Source organism: Harpia harpyja, chromosome 3 (genome assembly GCF_026419915.1).
Source record: "Harpia harpyja isolate bHarHar1 chromosome 3, bHarHar1 primary haplotype, whole genome shotgun sequence".
In the NCBI taxonomy this organism is placed as follows: domain Eukaryota; kingdom Metazoa; phylum Chordata; class Aves; order Accipitriformes; family Accipitridae; genus Harpia; species Harpia harpyja.
In genome coordinates this window covers 26295512-26320696 of record NC_068942.1, presented here as the reverse complement: position 1 = coordinate 26320696, position 25185 = coordinate 26295512, and the positions used below count along the sequence as shown (strand labels likewise).

Below are 25185 nucleotides of genomic sequence, written 5' to 3'. Positions count from 1 at the left end.
TAATTTAGCATTAAAAAAAAGCCTACATAAGTTAACTCATATTTTGGGGTGTCAAATACTTCATACTTCTTTAAGGTGCATAACTGACAGTTGGTACCCTTGGAACAAAGAAATAGTGAATTGAAAAACACACCCATTATTTTGTGGCCTCTTTTGAAAAGCATGATGAAGGCACTTCTCCAGGCTATAGAAGACCGTGGTTCAGATCACAGGTCAATACCCATGTCACGTGCTGTAGGATATTCTGCAAAGAGTTACTGCATCTCTGTTACTAATGTTGGTAGAACTTTGCACTAAATGTTCCAAAAAAAAAATTTAAGCAGAACTGCGTCAGAAGGAGACATTGAGGAGAATGCACTTAAAAATACCTGGCAACACTAAGACACGGTCCCAAAGCAGTGGTTCAGCTCCTGCTCTGAAATGGGTGAAATCTGGTTTTGAACTGACTTCCCTCATTCCAGGTGGACATCCTAATTACAGGGTTCTTGATGGAACAGAGAGCACAACTTCTTACTCTGGTATACCTGTTAAGGAAATGCAGCAAAAAATAACAATCACAGGATTGTTTCAGGAAAACAGTCACCACAAAAAACCTGCCCAATTTTTGTCAGGATCCCATGTCACACAGATGAACTGAGACGAGAGGTACTCAAAACCCTTGTTACTTCTGAAAATATGGAATATGAGAAATATTTTTGAACAGATGAAACTGATTGTGAGAGCTGTGCAAACAGGAACATGGCAATGCAATAGAAACAGTATCATGATTAGCAGAAACTATTTTGACAGCTTTTTCATACAGATTTTCCTTTTTGTGAGCATGATGCAGAAAGGTAAAACTCTTAAGTTTTGGGGGCTTTTCTTGTTTGTTTCTAACATGTTAAGAGCCTCAGTGAATTGAGAGCAAGAATCTCATGCTGTGTTTTGATACTTTTAAAAATAAAATTGGTAATAGTTATGTACTACTAAGTTAATTGTAGCCCATTGTCTAGAAATAATATAATGATTTATACCAACTTTTTCAGTCCCACTTTCCAAACTCACTTAAAAGTTACACAATATACAAAATAAGTGTTAGTGGTGCGTTAGATGAGGAGAAAACAAAATCTAATACACTGGTCAAAAATTTCTAGACTGCTCAGTTGCTGATATGCCCCAAATCGATTCAGTTTTAACTGAATCTAATTCAGGCTCATTTCAGTGATACAGAGAATGTCTACATTCACTTCTACTGCATCTACTCCCTTAAGTATCTATTTTTTTAATTTTGATACTCAACTGAACTGTTTTCATGCAAAAAGACTAAAAGCACGGGAGGCTGAAGTTTCCAATTTCAGAACAGGTGAAATAGCAACCCTGTCCATACGTTGTCCTGCTCATAATCTCTAGAAAAGCAAAGGCATAGTTTAATATGTATCCAGAAACTTTCTTCTACTTTTTTGGAACTTGTTTTTTCCCTCCTTTTTAACCAAGGGTACTGAAAGAGTACAAATTTCTGTAAATACAAAGTGAAATTCTTTCTTTTCATGCAGTGTCAGGTGGAAGATAGTACTCACCTGTAAAGCTAGACAAGAAACTTCTGAAGCAGGTAATTTTCCAGGAAAATATTAACCATCCCTTAATCCACTTACCAATCTTGTTCAGCATACTTTCAGAATGGTGTTCTAACTTCAGGGAGATAGTAATTTTCAACAACAGATGCACATGTAAATATTCGTTCTATTTATTGTGGAAACACTGAAGACACAATATAGCTTTAACATAGTCCCACTGAACAGCTACTAATTTAATCTGAACTTCACACCGTTTATTGTGGAAATGCTGCAGAAACAAACACAGATTTAAACACAGTTCTACCATCAGAGAACATGACACTTCAAGGAAGGTCAAAACAAAATGGCTCTTAAAGCTAAAAAGAAGAGGCAGATGCCATTTCCTAGAAATGAAGGAAGGTAGGCTCCACTGGAGCAGCTTTAGTACTGGGCTTTTCTTTTGGATTGGTGGTAAACGAAAAACCCAGAGCCCAGTGATTTTTCTTTTTTACCTAATTGCTCCAATCCAGGAATCTTTGGCACAGGAATTTTCCTTTGCTTTGTGACTACAAGATTATTCAGCCATTTGTTCTTAACAAGGCCACTGTTTTCATAGACTTCATTTAATCCTACTGTGTGGCATTTAATTGCATGTTGTGCAAAGGATGCTCCTGAGTGTGAAATTCTATGTTGATAGGAGTCTAACAGCATCAGGTTATGATTGCACTAATTCTTTTTTCCTCTACTTTTATGTGACTAACAAACAAGGCTGTTAGAGAAGAGAACTGATTTTCCTCATTATTCCCTACACTGGCCTTATTTTATTGCATTTACATGGACAAGTGGACAAATATATCCACATGCAAGAGGAAAGAATTCCACTGCATTGATTTAAAGAAACAAACAATGAACTGCCAGACTGGAAGTTATTTTAAGGTAAGCATGCAGATATTCTATTTCTATTTCACTCTTGCACGCTGCCTAGATTTAAACCACAGAGTTGCACTGCTTCTTCTTTGCACAGATGAATAAAAATGAGGCCTATGTAAAAAAACCTGCACCACAGAGAACAGTAACACATGGCTTATTCTGTCAGTCACAATGGTACATTTTACTTCCTCATTGCTCTGTATCAGTTGTGAAGCTGTATTCACGAAACAGGGAATGTTTATCTATTTTAAACTTGTGCGTAAAATAGAATAAAATCATGTGTGCATTTCTTAGACATCAATTAAAACACTGACAAAATAAAAGCATTATAAAAGATTGTAGAAAACTAGAGCTCTTCTAGACTTTTAAACAGCAAAAAACCTATCAATCTCATCATGGAAGTCAAAACACTTTTTTGGGTACAATTCTTTGTATGCCATTCCTCCTTACAGTGCTACATAATCACTTTGCTTTTTCCTCTCATTTCAGTATCAACAAACATCTGCCTACACATTAATTCAGAAAATATTAATTAAAAACTGGAAAGAATTGGAGCCTAGCACACCGATTTAAAATGTTGTCTCTGATCATATATTTGATATCAAGTCCTAGCATGAAACTATTATATTTAATCCAAGTAGTTTCTTGTTAGGAAATAGCACACATATGCTGTCAAATGATTTTCAGTACAAAAGATATACAGATAAAATTGTTTAACTGAAAAGCTCTGAAGACTCCCAGGCATCAGTAGGGAAGGCACTTTTCCGGTCACATAATTCTAGCACATTGGGATTCAGCACAGCTTTGGTATTTCAACATCTCCTTCAGTTTCTATGCAGGTGATATCCACTGACTGCCCAGTCCTGAACTTCTCCACTTGCAAATAATGCAAAGAAAATTGCTCCAAACAGATTAATAGAAGCAGCAATATAGAAAACAGTCTGCCATTCTCCCACAGTATTCTGTCAAAAGGGGGGAAAAAAAAAATGCAGTCAATTTGCAGCTCCACACTCAAGAAAAAAGTAATTTTAAAACCGACGCTACATACCTTGCCTATTTAAATGTAAATGCTATTCAGCATGATTTCACACCAACATAAAAGCATTATAAACATAAAAGATCAAATCATCAGTATAGTCAACTTCAGTTAATAATACAGCTTACACAGATAGTCCTATCAGAATTGCATTAGACTACCTGGATCAGTTTATCATCCGAGATGCAGAACTTTCATATCAAAATTCACATTTGCACAAAGGCTACACAAACTCACAGAGAATGTTACTTAAGGGGGAACACTACCTTGCTTTCAAGTCAGGTGATCCAAGAGCTGAAGTGCTCTGCACTAGGCAGGAAGCTATTCTTAATGACAACTATGTGGATATTCTAGAATCATAAGCATTTTAGCCCAAACAAGGTAGCTATCTTTACTCAGATTTCAAGAGGAATCCGCTAAACTCTGGTATTTAAGAAAGGCCTTAAGACATGGGTAGCAAAGAGCTGTGGTTTGTTTGGTTTTGGGTTTTTTCTTCTTCTTGTCTTTTCAAATGAAGTAATATCTGTAGATGTCTTAAAGCTTTTTTTTCCTTTTTTTTTTTTTTTTTTTTACTTCCAGATGACTACTGTAACAAACCTGTAAATGGTTTTACTACAAAAACAGAATTATACCAGAACAGTGCATTAGTATGGGGGAAAAAACCCCTAAACTGAACAAAAAGAAAATCCCACTTGTTAAGATGTCTGGAAGAATTCTTTCGTTTGGATTTATGTATTAATTAATATTTTCATATTATTTTTAAGGAAATCACTGGAATGATCACCAACTCCAAAAATTCAACTGTATCAATAAACTTACTCCTCCCATCTTCCTTTCTTAAAAGATTTTAGAATAATTCATATAGTTGATTCAAAAAAAAAACCCCAAAACAAACCAAAAATCAAACAACTCCTTGCTCCCTTCTTCTATTCCAAATCACCCTTTGACTAAACCATCTCGGAAGACAAATCTAACACTGCTTAAGTTAGGTGTCTTGTGAAACTAGCACAGCTTACAAAGTCCTAATCTGGTAACGTACATACAGAGAGATGCATTATAAAACCCACACATTTCAATCTAGTTTCTCACTCATCTGACAAATGCTGACCTTATAACTCAACACTTCACATGAGACTGATTTTAAAAAAAACAAGTAAGAACTTGTATTAATTTGCTAAAATAATACCACAACTATCTCATTTAGTTGGCATTTTAGCAGAGTTTTACTGTGATAAAAACACTTTCATTTTATTCCTAGAGAACATAAGGGGTGGGTCACTAAAATTTTAAAGTCCTACACAGGCCTTTGATTTTACCTTTATCTTCCTGATCAGAATCCGAAGAATAAAGGCTAGGAATTAAGTCGCTCACAGCAACGGAACAGTGCAACTTACTTGTACAACCCAGATTTCATTTAATGACTGCAGACTTGAGAAGACAGAATTTCCATTCAATGGAGATAAAAAAATAACAACTGAAAAAAATGGTAAGCAGACTTACATTACGAGTGAGGCTCTTCGCAATAACTGGCCCCACCATTCCTGGGATAGTAGCAAAAGAATTTGTGATCCCGAGGAGAATTCCAGCATACCTGCAAGAGCAATTGTTCACGCTGCTTATTAACTTATCCTGCTTATCAGTCATGGAAACAATTTTGCCTAACCTGATCACATAGGCCTCATCTTGATCACACAGACAAATTAAAACAGAAATATTCCAGTGAGAATGGCTTGTTTTCATTCTAGTAACAACTCACTGACAAGTTCGTACATACATTTTTAGGGACATGGTGTAGTGGTGGACTTGGCAGTGTTCAGTTAACAGTTGGACTTGATGTTCTTAAAGGTCCTTTCCAACCTAAATGATTCTATATGTCTCTATTTTCCAGAGATTAGTTTAGGTAACACAAATTACTCATGGCTTTGCTCAGGGATCCATAATCGAAACCCACATCCCCTTTGCGAAGTCACAACCAAACTGTCTGGAATGGATCCACTGGCGAAGTTAGAAAAGAAACACTGCACGCCTTGAAGTGAAAAGACAACAAGGAGTACGACAGAGTGCTGTTTGGCAACAGTAAGAGTTGGTTCAGGTATCATTACTAAAAAGTGTCTGCCAAGAAGGCAATATCACCAGTTCGGACAGATAGCCCCGCTTACACTACAGAGCATATGTTCCAAAGACCTGAGTTCAGAGCACTGCGGCAGTCCTTCCCTTCAAGGTCAACGCCAATGGGAAATGGGTCTGACTTAACCAGTTCTGCTGGTTGCCATTCCTGCAGCTCCATTCTGAGGCTTCCTGCTCCATGAACGTGTTGCTCTATCACACACAGGTGCATGCATGTGCACCGATGGCCATAAAAACTTGCTGGGAAAAGCCGGTAACTTGCTTAATATCTGAGTCTCAGCACCTCATCTCTAGGCAATTAAAGATCTCTCTCATAGGAGTGTTGCAATACCAAAAGATCATACCACAAGTGCAGACTTGTGGGAGAGACTGAAGAGAAATAACAGCTAGACATTCTACAGCAGAGCTCAACCTTCCAACCACGAGAGCACAGATCCCTGCAGTCCAGATTTTCAAGGTGGATTTGCTGGCTGAAGAATCATACAAAATACTAATAGTCAGAGTTTACCACAGGAGAAAAGAGTTATCTCCCAGTGATCATTTTAGGCTGTTTAGCAGAGTGAAATTATGTCCTCACCAATTTTAACATAACAGAAATATAATTTCATCTCTAAAGAGAGATGCATAGCTTTGACATTTTATTTACTGAAACAGGAGAATTCAAACATACAGCATTGTTACAAAAGGTTGTGATATGTGTATCCAGTCCAACAATATTCAAGAAACATGTGTTTCTTCCTGAGAAAGAGAATCAATTATCTAGCCTACTAGTTGATTTTTCTTGAAAGTCAACACGTCAGCTTAAAGCATGGCAATATATTCTAGACTGAGCTCCAATGCCTTAATTAAAACGATCCTTATTTCTTATAAATGTAGCATGTAGTCTTCTTATCTCAGAAAGTGTTTAAGAATTAATAAGCTTTTATGAAGCTGAATGTGAAAGTGTAAAAGTTTCCCTTAGGCAGATAAGCACATATAGCAAAACTCCATTTAAAGCCTTTAAGTAGAAACAAACACATTTTGTCTTCAAAATGTTTAAGCACTACAATACTGCTAACACACACTTTCAAAACAAAACATAGTTTAATAGTTTCCCTGGTCACCAAAGATCTTTGGCAATCAATTGCCGGCTAAATGCCTCTGGTTATGCCCAGTGTTTCTGACATAGGTTGCATTCTTGATAATGCTTGCTGTTTGATGCAGATAACTGCTATGCCACTCCCTCAGCACAGTGGAGACTCCCATATGAAACGGAAAAGCAAAAAGTGATGTGTCTGTAGAGCAAGACTAATAGTAAGCTGTTGGTCAGGTTCTTATGGCATAGTGGGGATAACCAAATAGAAATCAACCTGCAGAGCAGTTAAGTAGCAAAATCAAGAGCGAAAAAAAAAGATATGTGAAGTGTTTAGTGTATTAACAGAGCCACAGGAATATTACGAGGGCTCATGGTAACAGCAATACTAAAAATTGTAATCATGGCAACATATTGAAGTAGATTTAAAGAGCTAGAATAGAATACATTTTCCCCACAAGAACAATCTTGTCTCCCTCCCGTCCCCAACCCCCCCAATTCAATACACTGATGGCATAATAAATACATGTTAGAAACCAAAACCACATAGCAAATATTGTTTTTCCCTCAGTATCAGTATTTTCATTCACTTTTTCCTGTGAATATAATAATTATTTCTTTGGTATAATGCAAGTTTTAGTAGCAACAAGGGACCCTTTGCCATTCTAGTCAGCATACTTTTAACCAATTAAAATGGGCATGTAAGTGCATTTTGAAACGGCTTTGAATCACTTTTGGTTATTCTAATATCTTTCAGTAAATTAAAAAAAAAATCGAGCTCTGGGTAAACTCTTAACAGAGGTTTCCTTCACAGTTTTATGCAGACCACATTTTCAGATTTCTACAATTATGTCAAATATTTCCTTGAAATTGTGAATGTCTGCCTTGGCCATTTCATCCAACAAAGTTCAGACAGTCACAAAAAGGGGGAAAAAAAGGCTTTTTTTCCCTCTCATCTTAGATATTTCTGTATTTCTGTATTTGAAGAAATTATTTTTTTAAGACCTTTGTTACAAGGACATGCCCTTTTCCTTCTCTGTCTCCATTTAGAGAATGGCTGATTTCAGTAAAACAGCATCCACCCTGACCATGTTCCCATCCCGGAAAGTTTTCCTGTACATACAGCCATTTGTCTCGAGGGGCAATGCTGGGCCAAAGTTCCTGAACTATCAGCAAGGCACCTGCCCCTCCTGCACTCATAATCAGTATGCTCCCTTCAGCCTGACAGGAAAGAAGGGCTAGAGAAACTTGTATGGTTTAAACACAATGGGAATAAAAGCAGGACTTTGTCGAGGGTAGGAAGAATAGAGTGGGATTTGGTCAGAGGGATCAGCAGCAGTTCACATGGTGAGTCTAATTAAGCCTGCTAACACGTATCAGCGTCATGCCACATGATTTTTTTCAAGACCTAAAATACTCTGTATACTGTCATATAGAAATTCACCCTTGAAATAAACACATTAGAAATGCAAAGTGAATTATCTCTCAACACACACAACATCCTAGCTCTGGAAACCTCAGCCGTCACCTGCATACAGAAGTTCCTTGTGCATATGCCTCACGGAGGCACACGCTGCAGTTGTGTGATTTCCTTCTTCCTGTGACACCTCTGTTGCACTCCGTGGACAGGATGAATTGTACTCACTTAATGAGCACCATTTAATATTTTGTTTCACTTCACTTGCTCATGCATGGACCCAAGCCTTACTTTCTGTGTACTATTCAGCTGTTGCAAGTAGAATTTTAATCATCCCATACACTTTCCAGCAGAACTCTTCATGATACCAGTTTATTTTCACAACACTCTTGAGAGATGGAGATGACAACATGAAACGAAAACATAGGCCAAGAATGTATGTGCCTACTGGATGCTTGATTTGAGATCCTCAGGATCTCATTTTAAGAGTATTTAACAGCATTGTTCATTTATTCAAAGCACAGTTCCACTGACTTCTGTCTGCACTCTGAGTAATACCATTTTTGCAAACCAGAACTTAATAGTTCGAAGAGGCATATGAAAACAAGCAATAAATCACCTAGGCCTCAATTAATCTCACTGGATCCAACATTAGCTTCTCAGCTGAGATGTTTTAAGTTTGGACTCCAGCTGCTGCAGACTCTCTTTACATATTATGGCAGTCTGAACCAGCCTCAAGAAGTTCCCATCACTCTTCATAACTACAGAACTCTTAGAAGTCCAGATTCCTCAAGCCAGAAGGTATGAACATGGTCCTCACAGATGATCACACTAGAGTCTGATCCAACTGACTTACCACATGCAAACTCTGTGACAGAGCACTGAAAGGACTGAATTCCCAAGAGCAATGTTCAGCTACCTTAAATATGATCCTTCTTTTCTTCTGTAATGCCCTGCCTTAGCCATTATGTTCTCTGCAGCTACTACAGCTATGAGGTAGAGGGTTTAGGAAAGAATGCCAGTCTCCCTCTCTATACAACACTCAGCCATTTCTAGAGCAGGATCTACCCTGTGCACTGAGTGAAGAAAAGGTCCTGTGCAGGGGAATATTACAACAATGACACAAAGACTAATTTGTGATGCACAAAGAAAAGGAGGCAAATCAAAACTGCACAGATATCCAAGTCCTGCCATTAAGAAACTTAGAGTAGTAATGTCTTTTGACATCAATGCTTATGTTTTGTATTTTTAAACACAGAGACATAGACATAAAATAAATAACTCCAACTCCAAGCCAATGTTTTACATCTAACTGTTGTAGTTCTGCAAAGCTAAGCTTGAAACAGAAGTAATACCCCAGATTGCATCATGAATTGATCATGAATCAAATAGGACAAAAATCTAGTAAATATAATTACAGGAATTAGATCATTTATTACTGCAGGATCAAAAATGGAATTATTCTAAACTGTTGTTTGTATAATCTGTGAAACTTGAACTTTTTGCAAATACAGTGCTTAAAACTGTAAACCTGAGTCACTGTCAGCGTTTACATTCCAGATCTGTACAGCACATGATCCATAGTTAAATCTCCCAGGCACCCCAGCAATACAAACAAAAAAAAAAGCGGTCATAAATGTATCACGTGCACTAACAATAGCTTCAGCAATACTTACGAAGGTGCTATGTCCAGATGGTTGATGCTGTAGCCAGATGTACAAAATCCTCCTAGTGTTGTTGATATGGTCACGAATGCAACAGCCAGTGCATAGTTGCAGCCTATGAATCCAGCTGCTACTAAGAACACCGCAGGTCCAATCATTCCTTTAAGACAAAAAATCTTAGAATCAATGGACTTTTAACGTGAGGAACATTAAGAGGCCCTATGCTGTGTATAGATTTTCCATACAACTTCCACCACCCCCTAGTGTACAGAATCCAGCACTGCACTACATGCATTACAGTGGGCCTGTAAGGAAGAACAGATGGGTTGCAAACCTGTGCTGGAAACAGTAACCAGACCAGAAAAATCCCACTCTAGCTTCAAAGAACAAACTTCAACTAGATAAAAAAAACTTAATAAAAATCAACAGATACTAAAAGTGACTTCAAAAATTAATTTTATTTATTGTTATAAAAATAATAGAAGCCACACTGACACTGGTAGGTGAACAGTGCACTGCAAAGAAATTATCCCCATGTAACTCTCCAGGTTTCAGGAACAAACACTGACTTCTGCAGATCGTAATAAAGTACAGCTGGAAGGGTTCGTACAAATACATACATAAGTGTGTGTATATATATATATATATATGCATATTTCTCCTGCAGGCACCTTCTAGAATTAGTTTTATTTCACATTTACAAGACCTGAATGACTGGTGTATCTATACTGGAGCCTGCTGTACAATTTAGAGAACCCAGGCTAGCTTTAGAGATGCTACATCAGGTACTGGAAACAGCTTAGCAAGCCATCATGAGCCAGTGCATGCTGCTTCCTGTCTGCAGTCAACTTTGGTACCCATTTCCCAGTACCAGAGCCCATTTACATGACCCCATCATGATGTCTGTAAACAGCTCCAAGTACAATCTTTTTTGTTGATGAAGCCAACCTAACAGTCCTGCTTTTCCTAAGACAACAGCATGTTTCCCCCTCAGTTGTACATACTTGGGTGTGAGGCCCTGCAGTCAACTAGATCACCAAAATGGTGTAGGCTTAAAATAAAAAAATGCTTGAGAGTCTATTATAAGAGCTGCTTTAAAGAAAGCAATTGAATCAGCAGAACTGAGAAGGCAGCAAGGATGGGCATACATCAAGCAGGCTGCAACTTCTGTGGATCCTGTGCCTAACCTTTTTTTTTTTCCCCTTCTTTCCCCTGCCCCCTCTTTTAATCAACAATCAACTTCTCCTTCCTTAATACAGCCTTTACCTGTATTCATTAAAACCCTGATCTTGTTGATCTCTTGGTGATTTCAGATCATCTCCCAACTAGTCAAGAGCATTTTGGATTCTATTTGGTCTTCCTACCCCGGTAGCAACTGTAAATTTTGCAAGTGTATTCCTATTCAGTTACTTAAGTCTTAAATAAACAAAACACTGAACAACGCAGGGCTGGGAATAGGCTCATGCAGAACAATATCCCGTCCCAATGTGAGAAAGCCACTCACAAGGTATCATTCCGTCAACCTATTATCTCCACTTTAATGGTGAATCTGCTTGACAATTTATTTAATCAGTTTGCTTATAAGAATGATGTATCTTGACCTAAACAAAGCTTCCAGCAATCTCTTATCAGTCTCTTACTCAATGGGCCTACTATTTTAGGGAAAAAGATAGGATTGACTCTTCACAAATTAATGTACAAATACAGCTGCTCCTCTCAAGCCATGCACAATCCTGCCTAATCTCACAGCAGAATGTCACACTACTCTCCCAAACCCTTCATTTTTCCCAGATGGATATTATGGTATGTTGCAAACAGAGATGATACTTGCACCTACCTATTAGGGTAAAACATTTGCGAACACAAACAGTGGACAAGTTCTGTTTTTCCCGTAAATAATCAGCAATTTGCCCAGACAGGATTATACACAACCAGCAGCCAAAATAAGGTAGGGCAGACAAAAAACCGTTCTGTTAAGGAGATTAAAAAAAACGACAGTTAAAACACTGAAATGACAATTCAGTATGCTGAAAAATCACTTGTGCTGGAGCATTAACAGAGACTGAACCAGAGGCATCAAAACGATCTGTCCACATAACTATTGTTGGTATTACCATAAGAAAGAAACCTAGGCATAGAAAAAGCAAAGCATTTTAAAGTTACCAATGTGTAAACTCTCCATTGCAAGTCTTAATCCATAACTACCGATGCAGCCAGACCAAAAACTTAAAGATTTAAATCAGAAACTGGGTTCAGGAAAAAGAAAACTATACATGAAGGTATCTTGTGGACATTAACCTGACCGTGCAAGTTTCCAGAAACACCAATTTCAAGTAGGACAGGCTATCGAGTGAGTTACTAAAGTAAGTGGAAGATGTAAGTATTATTCAGAATTTTGAAAGCTACATGGAATCTCAGGGTTTTGTACTACTATAACTCTTCAACATTACATTATCCTGTATCTATCTGCTGAAACATCTGATGCTGGCTGTAATCAGAGACAAGATACAGAACTAGGACCTTCATCAGATCCAGGCTGGACATCCTATGATCCCAAAGCAAAGATATTATTCAGGACCTGACATTACTTACACTAAAGTAACCTGTTAATTCCCATTACTTTAAACAAGAGCTGTTTAGAGACTTCTGCCTGATTCTGCATGTTTTTCTGATGAGGGGAAGCAAAAGGTACTACTAAACTGCATAAGTTCACACCCTTTCCATACAATTATGGGTAATTGCTGATAACAGAGCTATAATTTGACTTAATCTGTGATAAAAAAGAGGTATTTGGATAGCTATTGGATAGAAATACTCTAATGTTTATACACTATTATAAAATGTATATTTGTCAAAGAAGTGAAAGCTTCCCTAGGAAATTTAATTTGAAATGAGACTGGAAACACATCCCCACCTGAAATCCACTCTATCAGCACTCAGACATGCTGCCTGTTGGGTTTCAATGCTCAGCTTTCAAAAGCAGTAAGTAAAATTTTTAAAAATAGAAGATAGTCTCAGAAATAAAAAACCAAATTCTTTTGAAGCACTGTTCAAAGACACAGCATTATTTTTAACCAGTCCCTTTAATATAGGATGGAAACTGGTAGACTATACAGTAGCAACTGTATAATATTTTAAACAGTAATGCAATTTCCATCTAAATGCCTGGCAACAAAGTTAGTCCAACACTACTTTGTAGGCTTGTTGCTTGTTCTTTTTTTAAATGTTCACAACAGTCAGTACTCTAAGCACTCTAAAAAGAAGAAACATAACTCAGAGACATAGGAAACCACTTCACAGCAGAACCTGTTAGCCTTTAATGCAACAGCGTATTACAAAACACATGCAATTGAGGGCTGTGGTAGCAAATGACTTTCATAGATGTTTACGTAGGTATTCCCTCAAGATGCATAATAAGAAACCCAACCAGCAACTTCAGCTATTTTTTCCAGCCATTTTGCAGCTTGCCCTGCTGCAACCTTCTCTTCTAACACTGAGATTCCACATCTTGTCCTCCCAAGATTTCTGGCATCACCTTTTTCTTGCATGGCATACATCTTCGGTTTGCTCTAAACCAGTCTCATGTGTTAAATCAGGAAAAGGCTATGCCAAACTTCTTGAAATTTCTGAGCGCCTTTTTACTTGGGCTGTACCAGCTTCTCCAGGTAAACTATGCTATCACCAGAACTTTCTCATTAAAGAAAGATCAGTACAGTCAAGTAATTCCTATAAATAAGAATGTTCCACCTCCCCCACCCCCCGTAATTTTTCCCTGATAAATAATTAAATTTTTGAAAATTTCCTTAAGGTCCAGATATAATGCTTTTCAAGTCTATGGTTTTGTTTCATCCTACTTACCTTGCTAAAAAAAGGTATTTTACCTCTGCTGCTCATTGAGGCAAGTAAAAAAAGTGACAATTAGGAAAGGGATCCAAGCAGACTGAAGCTCCCCACCCTCCCTTAAAATACTTTCAAAAATGCCACTTGTCCAATCATTACATTCCAAGGTTCTTAAGCAGGTTCCTCTACTCTTAACAGCAGGAAAGATCTCTGTTATTTCATTTCTTTAGTTCAGAAGAAAGTGACTATATTTTTATTTATCTCACCTCCTGTGCATCAAACCGCAGGATCTCCTTCATGTATGTGGGCAAGAGCGTAAGAAGCGTATAGAAAGTCCAGTTATAAGAGAAGTGAGCCACAACGATAGCCCAGAGTGGAAGGGACTCCAGTATAGGTCTCCAGGGAACAGAGTTCTGTGTAGAAAGCTAGCAAGCATGAGGCAGAGAAAAAAGGAAGAGAAAGAGTGATCAGGACATTGATATGAACATTTACTAAATACAATGTTTTGATCCTACCCAAATCTATGCTGATCATTCATTCTGAAAGGCACAAAATGAGTCTCAGTCGATAGATGCAAGTCATCAGCAATGAATGAATTACTGTGTTGAGTTCTCACTGAAAGAATACTAATGCATGTTACTGCTCTGTTGTTTACTACTGCAAAGTAAACCAATTACTATTACGTTTTGTAATCAAAATTTCAAAAAGTATGCCTTCCCTTGTTAAGATTTGTTGCCTCCTGCTTTTACTATAAATGATTAAATATTTACAGTCACCCATCACGTGTTTGTTCAGCTGAATCTTTCCTACTCAATCCTAGATACTAACTTTGGTCCCTCAGCCAACTTCACAGGTTACAAATACATATCCCCAGTCACAGGAATATACTCTTATGCACACTTTAGGAACTGGCTCATTAGCATTTTCAAAATGTTTTCTCCGCAAACAGTAATCTCTTTCTTACTCTAGAAGACACATTGGAAAAAAAGTTGTAAAATGTTGTATTACAAAGTTTAAAGACATTATACAGGTCTGGATCTAGTTTAAAGAGAAGTGATAGACTTGAGCTTTTTATTTAAAAAGCACCGCAATAACATCTGTGACAAAAGGCATTATTATAAATGCTTTGTTTGATTACTGATTGTTTCTCACTTATACAACTGCATTATATTTTTAATTCTGCCTCTATCTTAGATTAAGGATGTTTTTCTAGACATCAACAGAGCATGGTGCTAATGACAATATTTGTGGTTTATGTTCTTAAGTAAGTATGACTATATTAAAGTGCTGTACCTGATCTTTTAGAGAAGACAGTATATATTCTCTTTCAGCATGTGAAATGCTCCTGTGAGTTTCCGGTGTATCACTAACCAACCACATCCAGAAGAAGAACCATAATACGCCAAGTGCACCTATCGTTGGGAAAAGATGGGTGAAGACATAGAAATAAAAACATAAGCAATCATATTAAGTGAATAACACTCTCAGATGATTTAGTCAGAAGGTTTTTTCCAAATACTCTAATATCATTTTAATGAATATTATTTTTCTATCTACTTACCAACAGTAGTTCCCTGAAGTGGCTTAAAAATGCACATTTAGAGGTAATAAACAATAAAAAGGACTAAGCAGGAAAGTGGTTTTTTTGTGGGTTTGTTTTTTGGGTTTTTTTTAATTCCACTTGGAAGTGCCTCATACAGCAAGAAAGTTGCACACACATACATATTGTATTTTTATCAGTCACATGGAACAGCCACAAAGGACATGGCTTACCCAGAGGAAGTAAAAACTCACATTAAGTTTAATCACAAAAAATACTTTGTGCACATACACAGAATAGCCCTACATACAGCCTAACTGCTGTACCAATCCTCCTTTTCTTTTTTAAGCCAAACCCCAGAACTGTCATTTGAAAAAGGGAACTTCTCAATAGTCGGTGCAAATGAACTGTACTTTTATATAACTATAACACTGTAACTTATTTCATTTTGTCCAATTCTTTGTTCTGAACCCTTTTTGTTTATACAAACATTGGAGGTGTTTTTGCTGAGAAAAGCATAACTCTTGTCTTTTATTCCGATTCTCCCTTCCCCATGCAGAATACTTAACAGCTCAGACATGTAAATAGACCTATAAAAAGCATCAGTTAGATCTATGACATGCTGTTAGAAAATATTTTCTGTGTTTGAGCTTCTAGAAGATAACTCACAGTAAACATGCTATGCCTTGCATTTTGGGCATTCCTTCAGGGTTCCTGTGACTGCTAGAGAGATTTTCCACACAGTTTCCATTTAAAGCAGCAGTAACTTTTCACATGTTCTTTCATTCAGAGTAGAAGTTTGTTCCTGGGATTAAAGTTATTAACTCAATTTCACACTTCAAATAAGAAATTTCAGCCTGTTGATTCCAAGTGGCTGGAGAGTTAAGAGCATTGGACTTGTACCAGCTTTTGTCCAACTCCGAGACAGCTTTGCTCACTGGAAGCAAGGCTTACATAGCCACACACAGGAATCTACTTAGCTTTAAATATCTCTAATTTCCAAGGAGGAATAAAATAGCAACCCTACATATCACACACATTTTTAAAACTCAAAATAAGTTTTATAATATACCATGCTTTTCAAAAAGAATACGGATTGCACTTTTAATAATTTAAAAAAACTTACCAAATATGTAAAACACGTAAACCCAGTTCATATAATAGCAAATTAAACCAGAGAGCGGCAGAGAGACAACAGTTCCCAGCTGCGCACCTACCGGAAGAAACGAAAACAAAGTGGTAAAACAATAATTAGATCTCCCATAGACCCTTTAAACTTAGTGGCATTTCACAGTTATTTTATTTTATTTTTCTGTAATAAATCATGCAGAAAAGATTTGTCACCACCACTAGAGGGCTGTCATTCCCCCTTAAAGAAACACAGGCACAATAAGCTGCTTCAGCAGCTTCAAGTAAACAGAGCCAGAAAGCCCTAAGCATCCAAAATTACAAGCAAAAAGCTATCAAAGACAGGCATTCTTGGCACATTCATCTCCAATAAAGTGATGGCTCTAGTACATCCCAAACAATGCAAATTAGACAACTGCCATTGCTGCAAAACAAGAGAGAGCTCATCACAGTATAATTAAAGACTTGGGGGCAGGATAATATTCTGACTTGATATAATCAGTTTGCATTTCTCGTAACTCCTACTAGCTCCACAGAAACAGGAATGCTAGAAACCAGAGCCAGAAGGCATCCAAATAACCAGCAGGTTCAAATCCCATGGTCCCTGAATTCGACAGGGTGTAGGATCAGGCAAGGAAGAAGGCAAAGATGAGCACATTCCAGTTCAGATACAAGCCAAAAGAGCAGAAAAGAACTATTCCTGAGTTTATAATTCAATATACATTTTGCAAGGATGGCAGGTTCCACACCCCCCCCCCCCCCAAATCTAAACTAGAAGCCCAACCCATATTATTTACATACTTTGGAACTCTACCGGTGATAAATAGTAGACCTTGTCTCTTAATGTTAGTTATACAATCACTTCTCCAAACCCAGTCTCAACTCAGAAAACATTAGATCATATTGATACACTGGCTGCCTAGATTCCATCTTCATGGAAACAATAATTTTTATTTGAGGCAGAAAGTTTCAACCACGAACAACAAAACCGCATACACTATGCAAAATATAAATCAGAATAACAACTACATATAACCTCAATCATATGTTCTCTTAGAAAATCAACATGATCATGATTAAATAAACCACAGACCACATGACTGCCAGCCATGAAAATGGGGGGAAAAGGAAACTCTGCTAAGTTTACGCAAGATGCCTTATCCATCCACAACTGCTAACGATTGGCTGTTCAAGGCCACAGACTCTTCTCACTAGTACAGCAGCATATACTTTCACAAGACACAAAAGGACAGTTTAAAAGCCCCCAATTGTTAAATGCAGTAGATGTCAGTCCCAACCCTGTGCTCTCTGCTTAACTTGTATGCTGGCTCCCACATGAAGAATTCTTTTAAAGCAGATTTAATTCACTAATAAGGCAGAAAACAGATTTTAAAAAAGAGAGAAAAGCTTTCTGCTGCATTGGGTGTGTTAAAGCGGCTCATGGAAGGGTCTGATGAGTGCCTGAAATAGCACAAAGGAAGGAATGAGACACTTGGCTAGGAGGGAAGTGAGGAAATGTGAGGAAGAAAGGATTAAGGCTTCATTCCTGCTGGCACAAGTGAGCCACTAGACTGGCTTAGCTGCTTGAGAAACTGTAGCCACAGTTTACAAAGTATAGCCCTGTCCTCTTGATGATGCCCAGGTCAAATAAGAAAGCTGTAACAGAATTAATATTAACAAGAGTGAGTAAACCAAACCATTACTTCATTAAGTGAATTCAAAATTTGTCATCCTCAAAGAAATAATATCAATTTTGACTAGTAAATTTAGAAAGCTACATTTTTCACCTGCCCCACTAATACTGCATTTAGCAATGTGACTGAACCAGTAAACCCCTAAAACAGATGAAGGCTCAGTGGAGATGGGCAAGAGCAATGTGTCAATGAAGCTCAGGGAATAATGCAGGGTGTGACTGACCACAGCTCTTGCAAAGAAAGCTGACTTTATCTCAACACAAAGGGGACCAGAGAGTGGCCTTTGTTTTAGATAAACAGCTAAGTCAGTTGAGCGGATCAGATGGTGGTGTAAATGTTTCTCCCCAAATTCATTAAAAGTGTGACTGTCTCCCTGAGTTAGCCAGACCAGCAGGAGGGGAGTGAACATGTGGCTCAGCCCAACATAAAGTATAAAACTAAACAACTAACAATAGAATTTCTAAGAGAACAACAGACTTGTGCTGCCTTAAACCCACATATTCCTTCCTGGCAACTGGGGATTCCCAGCGTCATGACGGTGAGCATATTAGTGACCAGTAATGCAAATGTGTACTGCAATTGCTATATTTTGCTAAGTGTTAACTTACATTTGAACTGTGTGTTCAGTATATTTTGTATCACTCTGCTAAATCAAAAATCTTGTGTAAAATCAAATATCTTCAAGCAAGTAAATTTGATATCAAACATCACACCTTCCACACGTAGAATATCTAAAAGAATCTGGTCAGGGAGTATTGGACTCTGATAAGGAGCTCTTGCAGCAGTACCTTGGACATTTTCTTCTTTGAGTTCCTCATAAAACACTTTAAAAACAAAACAAAACAAAACCAACCAACCAAACACCTCTATCCTGTGATTCTGCCCCAGCTTTTTTGTTCCTAATACTGGATCTCCTTTACTCACAGTATCTTCTATTAATCAGCTTCACAGTAACTCTTTGCACCATTTTATACCAAAGTTAGACTGAAGTTTATACTTAGTTGCAGATCAATACCTTTTCTCAGGGTTACAAAAACCATGAATGGTTTGAAATCAAGATAATGAATGCAAAGCAAGATTTAATTCAATGTTACTCTTTCCAGATTAAATGCTGATTAAAATTTAGAATATAAATCCCTTTGATTTAAGTCAATCCTCCCTGTTAGTGCAGTAAAAATGTATAATCCCATTATCAGTGTGGGAATTTCTCACCTGCATATGAAATACTAAGGAGCTTGCTGCGTTCCAGTGGAGGGGCCCAAGAAGACCACATTGAATGCATAGCCGGGAAGGTAACACCCTAGAAAACAACATTTCGTTCTGTTGAAATGCAACAATTTCAGACCTCCCTTCAATTTTGCATGTTTCAAAGCATATTTCATTAAAAAGCAGTAGTTAGGGTTCTTGTTTAGCAAGAAACCACTTTAAAAACTGTGCAAGGCATGAGAGTAAGGAGGCAGAATTAATTTCTCCTGCCTTTATTTCTGTATATACTGGAAAAGCTGCAAGAATACCAACAATACTGTTCTGAGCTCCTGGTTTCTAACAAATGAGAAGGGATAACTCTAATTTTGCCTCAAGTGTCCTTAGAAATAAAATTTTTTTCTTATTCGAAAAGCTTAGGCTAAAATATAGGGCTAACTTTTTAATTATTCAAAAAAATTAAAACTAAGCTACTCAGAATGAAACAATCCATATACTACTCCAGCATACTGATACCCACAAGGTCTAATCACTATAATTTATTAATAAATTATTCAGATACATTTTCAAGTTACATAGGGAAAAAGCATTACCTCTCCCAGTCCTTCCAAGGCTCTGACAGCTATGAGGTAGCCAACTCCCAAATTTGCAGCTAAGGGAGTAAGCAAGGTGAATACAGAGGTACCAAAGATGCCAAACCCCAGCAATAGCTTCCCTCCGATTTTGCTTGCGATATATCCTCCTGGAATCTGAGTAATGATATAGCCATAGAAAAAAGAACCAAGGATCCATCCCTGAGTATCAGCATCCCAAGAATACTTTTCCCCCTAAAAAGAGGAGAAAAAAAAAAACAAACCCAAAATACAGTAAGTTCAAAATAGCAGTTTCTCTGACCATATTTTATGTAACTTTGATCCATCATTTAGTCCTTTACACCTAAATTACAAATCTTTCATGGTCTCCTTCCTCTACACACATCTATACTGCAATCAAACTTGTGTTGAAAGCTAATGCAGGGAGTTTACAGTCTGTCCAGACATATCTGGGTTCTAAGCAACTTGGGTTAGGTGACAAAGGTACAGACTATGTAGTCTGCATGAGTGTGAATCCCACTTCTCTATCACAGTGTGGACACCGTCATGCTCTAGAAAATAGCTTTTCCTGCTGAAAATTTATTGACAGAAAAGCAAACATGGAGATGCAGATGCTTAAATTTAATATAAAGAGAGAGCAACCAAGGACAGGACTCACAAGGGTAGGTGGAAGAATGGGATAAGCACAACAGAGGGAAGATGAGTTTAGCAGACAAAGTAATAAAAGCAAAGATGATCGAGATAAAGAGCCTGAAGCTATAAAGGAAGTCAGCAAGAAGACATGAGCTGTTGCCCAATAAAGTGATTTTGAAATTTAGGATCACTTCCAAAAGCCCAATTTATAAGCATCTAAATGAGCAGCATACATTTCACAGAAGTGATGAGATAGAATCTTCCTCCCATAAAGTTCATAGTTATAATTTGCTCGTGATAAATAATAAATGACCTCTAAACAAGCAAACAAAATGAAGGCAGGAAGACAGCAAGAGTGCTCAGTGATAAACTTAAATTATAAGATGAGATCTATGCAAGTCCAAATTCACAAAGTTGGTGTTTTGTTTTGGTTTTTTAAATCATTTTTTCATATCCAACAGTTCAGTTAAGAAATGTGATTTTAAGGATTACTGGAAGGGAAGTCAGAGATAAAGGATATGAAGACAAGAATCATGATCTGGGAAAGAGATCAAAGAAGTGAGGAGAAAAATATTTTGTAATGAAATTTCATGCCATTGAAACTGTCCAAAGAACAGGCAAATATGGATACTGATGTGAGCTCTGACGCAGATATAACAGTAACAGTTGATCACTGGCATATAAAACAGTGAGTCATAGTAGATCTATGAGGTCAGCCAATTTGTAAGGAAGAGCACAGAAAGGATGTACATAAAAAAACTGACCCTGAGCACAGCACTTCTAAATTAGCTAGTCATTTAAGGCTATTATTTTTCAGAATAGCTTTAAAAGAACCACTGAAAAGGCCATCTGGTAAAAAGCAGCCTGTTCTCTTGCCCCCTAACCATGAGTCATCAATCACAGACTTCTGTTAAAAACACTTTTACATGCCATATTACAGGACAACATGTTTGAGACCTCACCGTTGTGTTGCGAGGAACATTTATGGTGGAGGAATGCTCTGGACACACATTGGAAGTTGTATTCTTTGCTAAGCTTATGTTAGGTTCTACCATATCCACCAAAGCAACGCTTAGGTTCACACGTAAGGCATACAGGAGGAAGAACCCAAAAAAGGCCAGTAGAGCTAGATTGTAGCGAGCTGAGCAGCATGCAGGGACTGAAACGAGAGTAAAGGAAAAATTTTTGTTTTAACAGAACCTAGCAAAGTAAGAACAACTGATAAGCAGTTTTTACTAATAAACTCAGAAATTTATGGGTAAGAAAAAAATAGGCAAGTAAACAAGGCAATTGTTCTAGTCTTAAGGGGTGTATTCAATAGGGGTAGAGGCTGAGGGTGGGCGGGGGGTGGAAAGCCCACTTTTCTACTGATGTGCAAAACAAATGTGATTCTGGTTTAGACAACTGGTAGCTACCTGCACAAGTGTAGAGGTTGCAGTGGAAGTGTGGCATATGGTCTGTGGAAATGGATTTAGAAACATGGTTTCAAAAGTCCTTGCCAAAATATAGTAATATTTATTCAAAGTAGAACTTCACACTAAAAAAAACCCCAAGATTAGTGGAAAGCCTGTCATATACATGAAAACGGTGCAAGAAAAACAGAGACTCTTAAAGTGGTGTTAAAGAACAGTCATTGAGATTCCAGGCTGTTTTCTAGGACAGGTTTTCCTTCTGTAAGTTTGCTTATAAAAGAATATGCATTTGCTGACAGCTGCCAAACAGAGAAAGCTAGCAGAAAGGGGAACAGCAAACACCACGGTGGCACTGTGAAATAGCAACAGTTTCCCAGTTGCCCAGTACACCGCTCTTCTGCAGTCACCATACAACAATGAAGTTGACAAAGCCAAATGAGTCTTAGATTCAGCATACAACCTGTGTTGTGGCATTAAGTAGACTGTCAGCTGTTTAAACCCAGGTATCAGACTTTGCACTGTAACACAGTTATTGATTCTCTTCTACAGTAGTACACAGCAGCACTTGGCAGAGATCCTTCATCAGCACCAGGAGATTCAGATCAGAGTTGAGCTGTAACTTGGCCAGCACATCACCAGTGGCAATAAATTTTGTATCTATACAAAATACAGTTTACAGCTCTGCAGATACTCTTTATGAACTGGGAATGGTTAAACAAACTGAGCAGAAATGTCAAATTGTTGAGAAACTACTTGAAGAATCTGCTGAATTCACAAATAGTTAGGGGGTGGAGTTTCCCCCCCTGTGAGGAAACTATGGTGCTAACTGAAAATTTTATAACCTGGACGTCTGAAACTCTGGGAGGGTTGATGATCAGCACCTACAGCTATTACATTGGTCTACAGTGATCTCATCTTTCTGTGACTATTCAGAATTCAAATGATGAATAGAACAAGTGTATCTGTGAACAACAGGATTGACCGGAGCTTCATTTGCTACTGCAGTATGTCTCTTGAATGGATTCTGTGATCTGCAGTAAGCAGCAAAAAAGCATGCCCTGTGGACAAGCTATCTAACGACCCTCCCCTTCCCCGTAACTTCCTTGAAACAAGGAATATGCCCATGCAATTTTGTCTTTTTCAGTGGGAGCACTGACAGAGCCTTTCTGCAAGACTGTATTTTTCATAGTAGCAGAAGTAGCAGAACTTTCCCATTTTTTAAGTCTCTAACCCTGACCAACTTTATATGAAGTTCATTATGGCTGCACAAGTTGTTAAAATGACACAGAGAGGCTGTATTTGCTATGTTCATTTAGTAAATGAGAATAAGTGAGGCTACTGTACAAATACGCAAAGCACCTTCCAGACCTGCGGTAATTGCCAGTCTTGCCTCGGCAGCATTTGAAAAAGTCATATCTGATTTTTAAATGACATGAAGGAGAGTAGCCAAAATTTTATTGCTTACTTTAAAAACAATAGGCACCAAGAGCAGGAAGTGCTTACTGCACAAAAACTAGTCAAACAGCTTTGTTGTCCTTTATTGTTGTTTGAAAAGCAATTTGGCTTAAGTAGAAAACGTATAGTCATATAATTTATAACAATGAATACAATTACAGGTAAAGCTATTTAAACTTCCCACTGCCTGTATTTGCTGGGGTTAAACAATAATAACAGAAGGCTGAGCATCACACTGATGATGTAACCCTTGCTTGGAAATGCAGATTAACTGGAACATCCATTACTCTTCCGCTGGAAGCCTCTTACTGGTATACATTTTCTCTGGACAGCAAGCTCCACAAAACAGATGTGCAAGAACTCAAGTTCACTAATGTCAGATTTTTTTCAACTATAAATAGTTTATCATAAAAATCTAACAAACATGTACATCTGCAAGTCTGAAATAAATGGCTGCTGAAATTATCGCTTCCCTGTCTTTCCACCAAGTGCATTTGCAATACCTGAGAATATTAGATCAGGCTAACAGAACAGAAGATTCGAGAAGATTCCAGATGCGTTTCAGTCACCCACCTCTTCAGGAGATTGCTATAATCAAAGAGACACAGACATTCACCCCCCTAAAGTTTAAGGCAGCTAATCATGATGTTCAAGGTCTTACCTTGATTGGTAGTCTTGGGTCCTACATCTACAGTTAATTCTGATTTCAGGGGCATGTTTTATAATACTGTAGCTATAATTGAACAAGATTCTTAAATTGCAGTTAAGAAAATAGGTCTGTGCTGCAAGTTGCACTGCAGTTAAAGGAAGTTGCTCTTCTGCTGTATTTTTCCTTGTGGGTGAGGTGAACCACCTCAACTGGAGCACGATGCATTGTGCAAGCTTAAGAACGTATTGCTTTAATAACAGACTTGAACTCAAATTTCTCTCTTTCTGGCACTTTTAAGTCATTTTGTTAGCAGCCCCTCTTGCTGCAGCTACACATCTCCCAAGCAGGTTGGAGTATTTCGTGGTGCCATAGTGAAGAAACTTAAAATCTTACTTTACTCTTCGTAGTTTGTACGTTCTGGGAAACAAGACAGCATAGACAACCCCCTAAACACCTTAGCTCTGTTGTTAAGCCCTGACCCCACGACGACCCTCCTCCCCTATAATTAATTACGTTCGTGCCTTCTTCCACCTTCTTTCCTCTCCATACTTCCACAACGAGCAATCAGTCTTGCTCAGATTCTGTCTTAAAGCGAAATCCCGCCCTAACCTCGCAGGACCCCAGCCGTCATTAACATTTAAACTGGAATTACCCCCACTCGTCTCTCACTGACAAGAGACCAAGCCAAGGGCGGGTATTTACAGCCGAATTCCGTGACGGGGCTGCACCCCTGTTCCCCCCCCCCACCCGTGCCGAGGACGGAGCTCCCCGCCATCCCCGTCAGGACGCAGGGCCGTCTTTAACCGAACCCTCCCCGACACCGCCGCGTCCCCCAGGATCAAACGCCGCCTCACGGCGCGGGGCGGGAAGCGAAGCCCCCGAGGCGGCGGAGAGGGGCCCGGCCGCCGCGGGACCCGGGCCGGCCCTCACCCTCACTGGGCAACGGCTGCGGCAGGGGAGGGCCCGGCCCACCTCAGGGACGCTCCCGGCCCGGGCCCTGCGGCTCCATGGCAACGCCTCCCCGCTCCTCCTCTCACCCGTGCCGGGCTGGGACTCCTTCAGCAGCGGGGTGCGGTCCTCTCCCTCCTGGGTCTCCATCTCGCTGCCACCCGGACCGCGCAGCGCGCCCAGGGCCAGACCGCCGGCCGCCACCGCTGAGAGGACGGCAGCGCGGCCAGCCGCGCCGCTAACCCGCCCGCCCCGCTCTGCCCCGACGGAGCCGGGCGGCGGCAGCCGCCGGCCGTCACGTGACGGGCGCTG

At 38.7% G+C, this 25185-nt stretch overlaps 1 protein-coding gene across 1 annotated transcript; it reads right to left on the bottom strand.

Annotated features, from left to right (window-relative positions):
• Positions 1-1701: 1701 nt before the first annotated feature.
• Positions 1702-25185, bottom strand: SLC17A5 (solute carrier family 17 member 5). The gene is made up of 11 exons (XM_052781704.1): positions 24963-25185; positions 21372-21568; positions 19777-20010; positions 19193-19280; positions 16285-16371; positions 14912-15030; positions 13885-14043; positions 11616-11748; positions 9791-9938; positions 4999-5089; positions 1702-3424 (listed from the first exon to the last, which is right to left on the bottom strand). The coding sequence occupies exons 1-11, from the start codon at positions 25021-25023 to the stop codon at positions 3287-3289; spliced, it is 1455 nt and encodes a 484-aa protein (XP_052637664.1). The 5' UTR covers positions 25024-25185; the 3' UTR covers positions 1702-3286.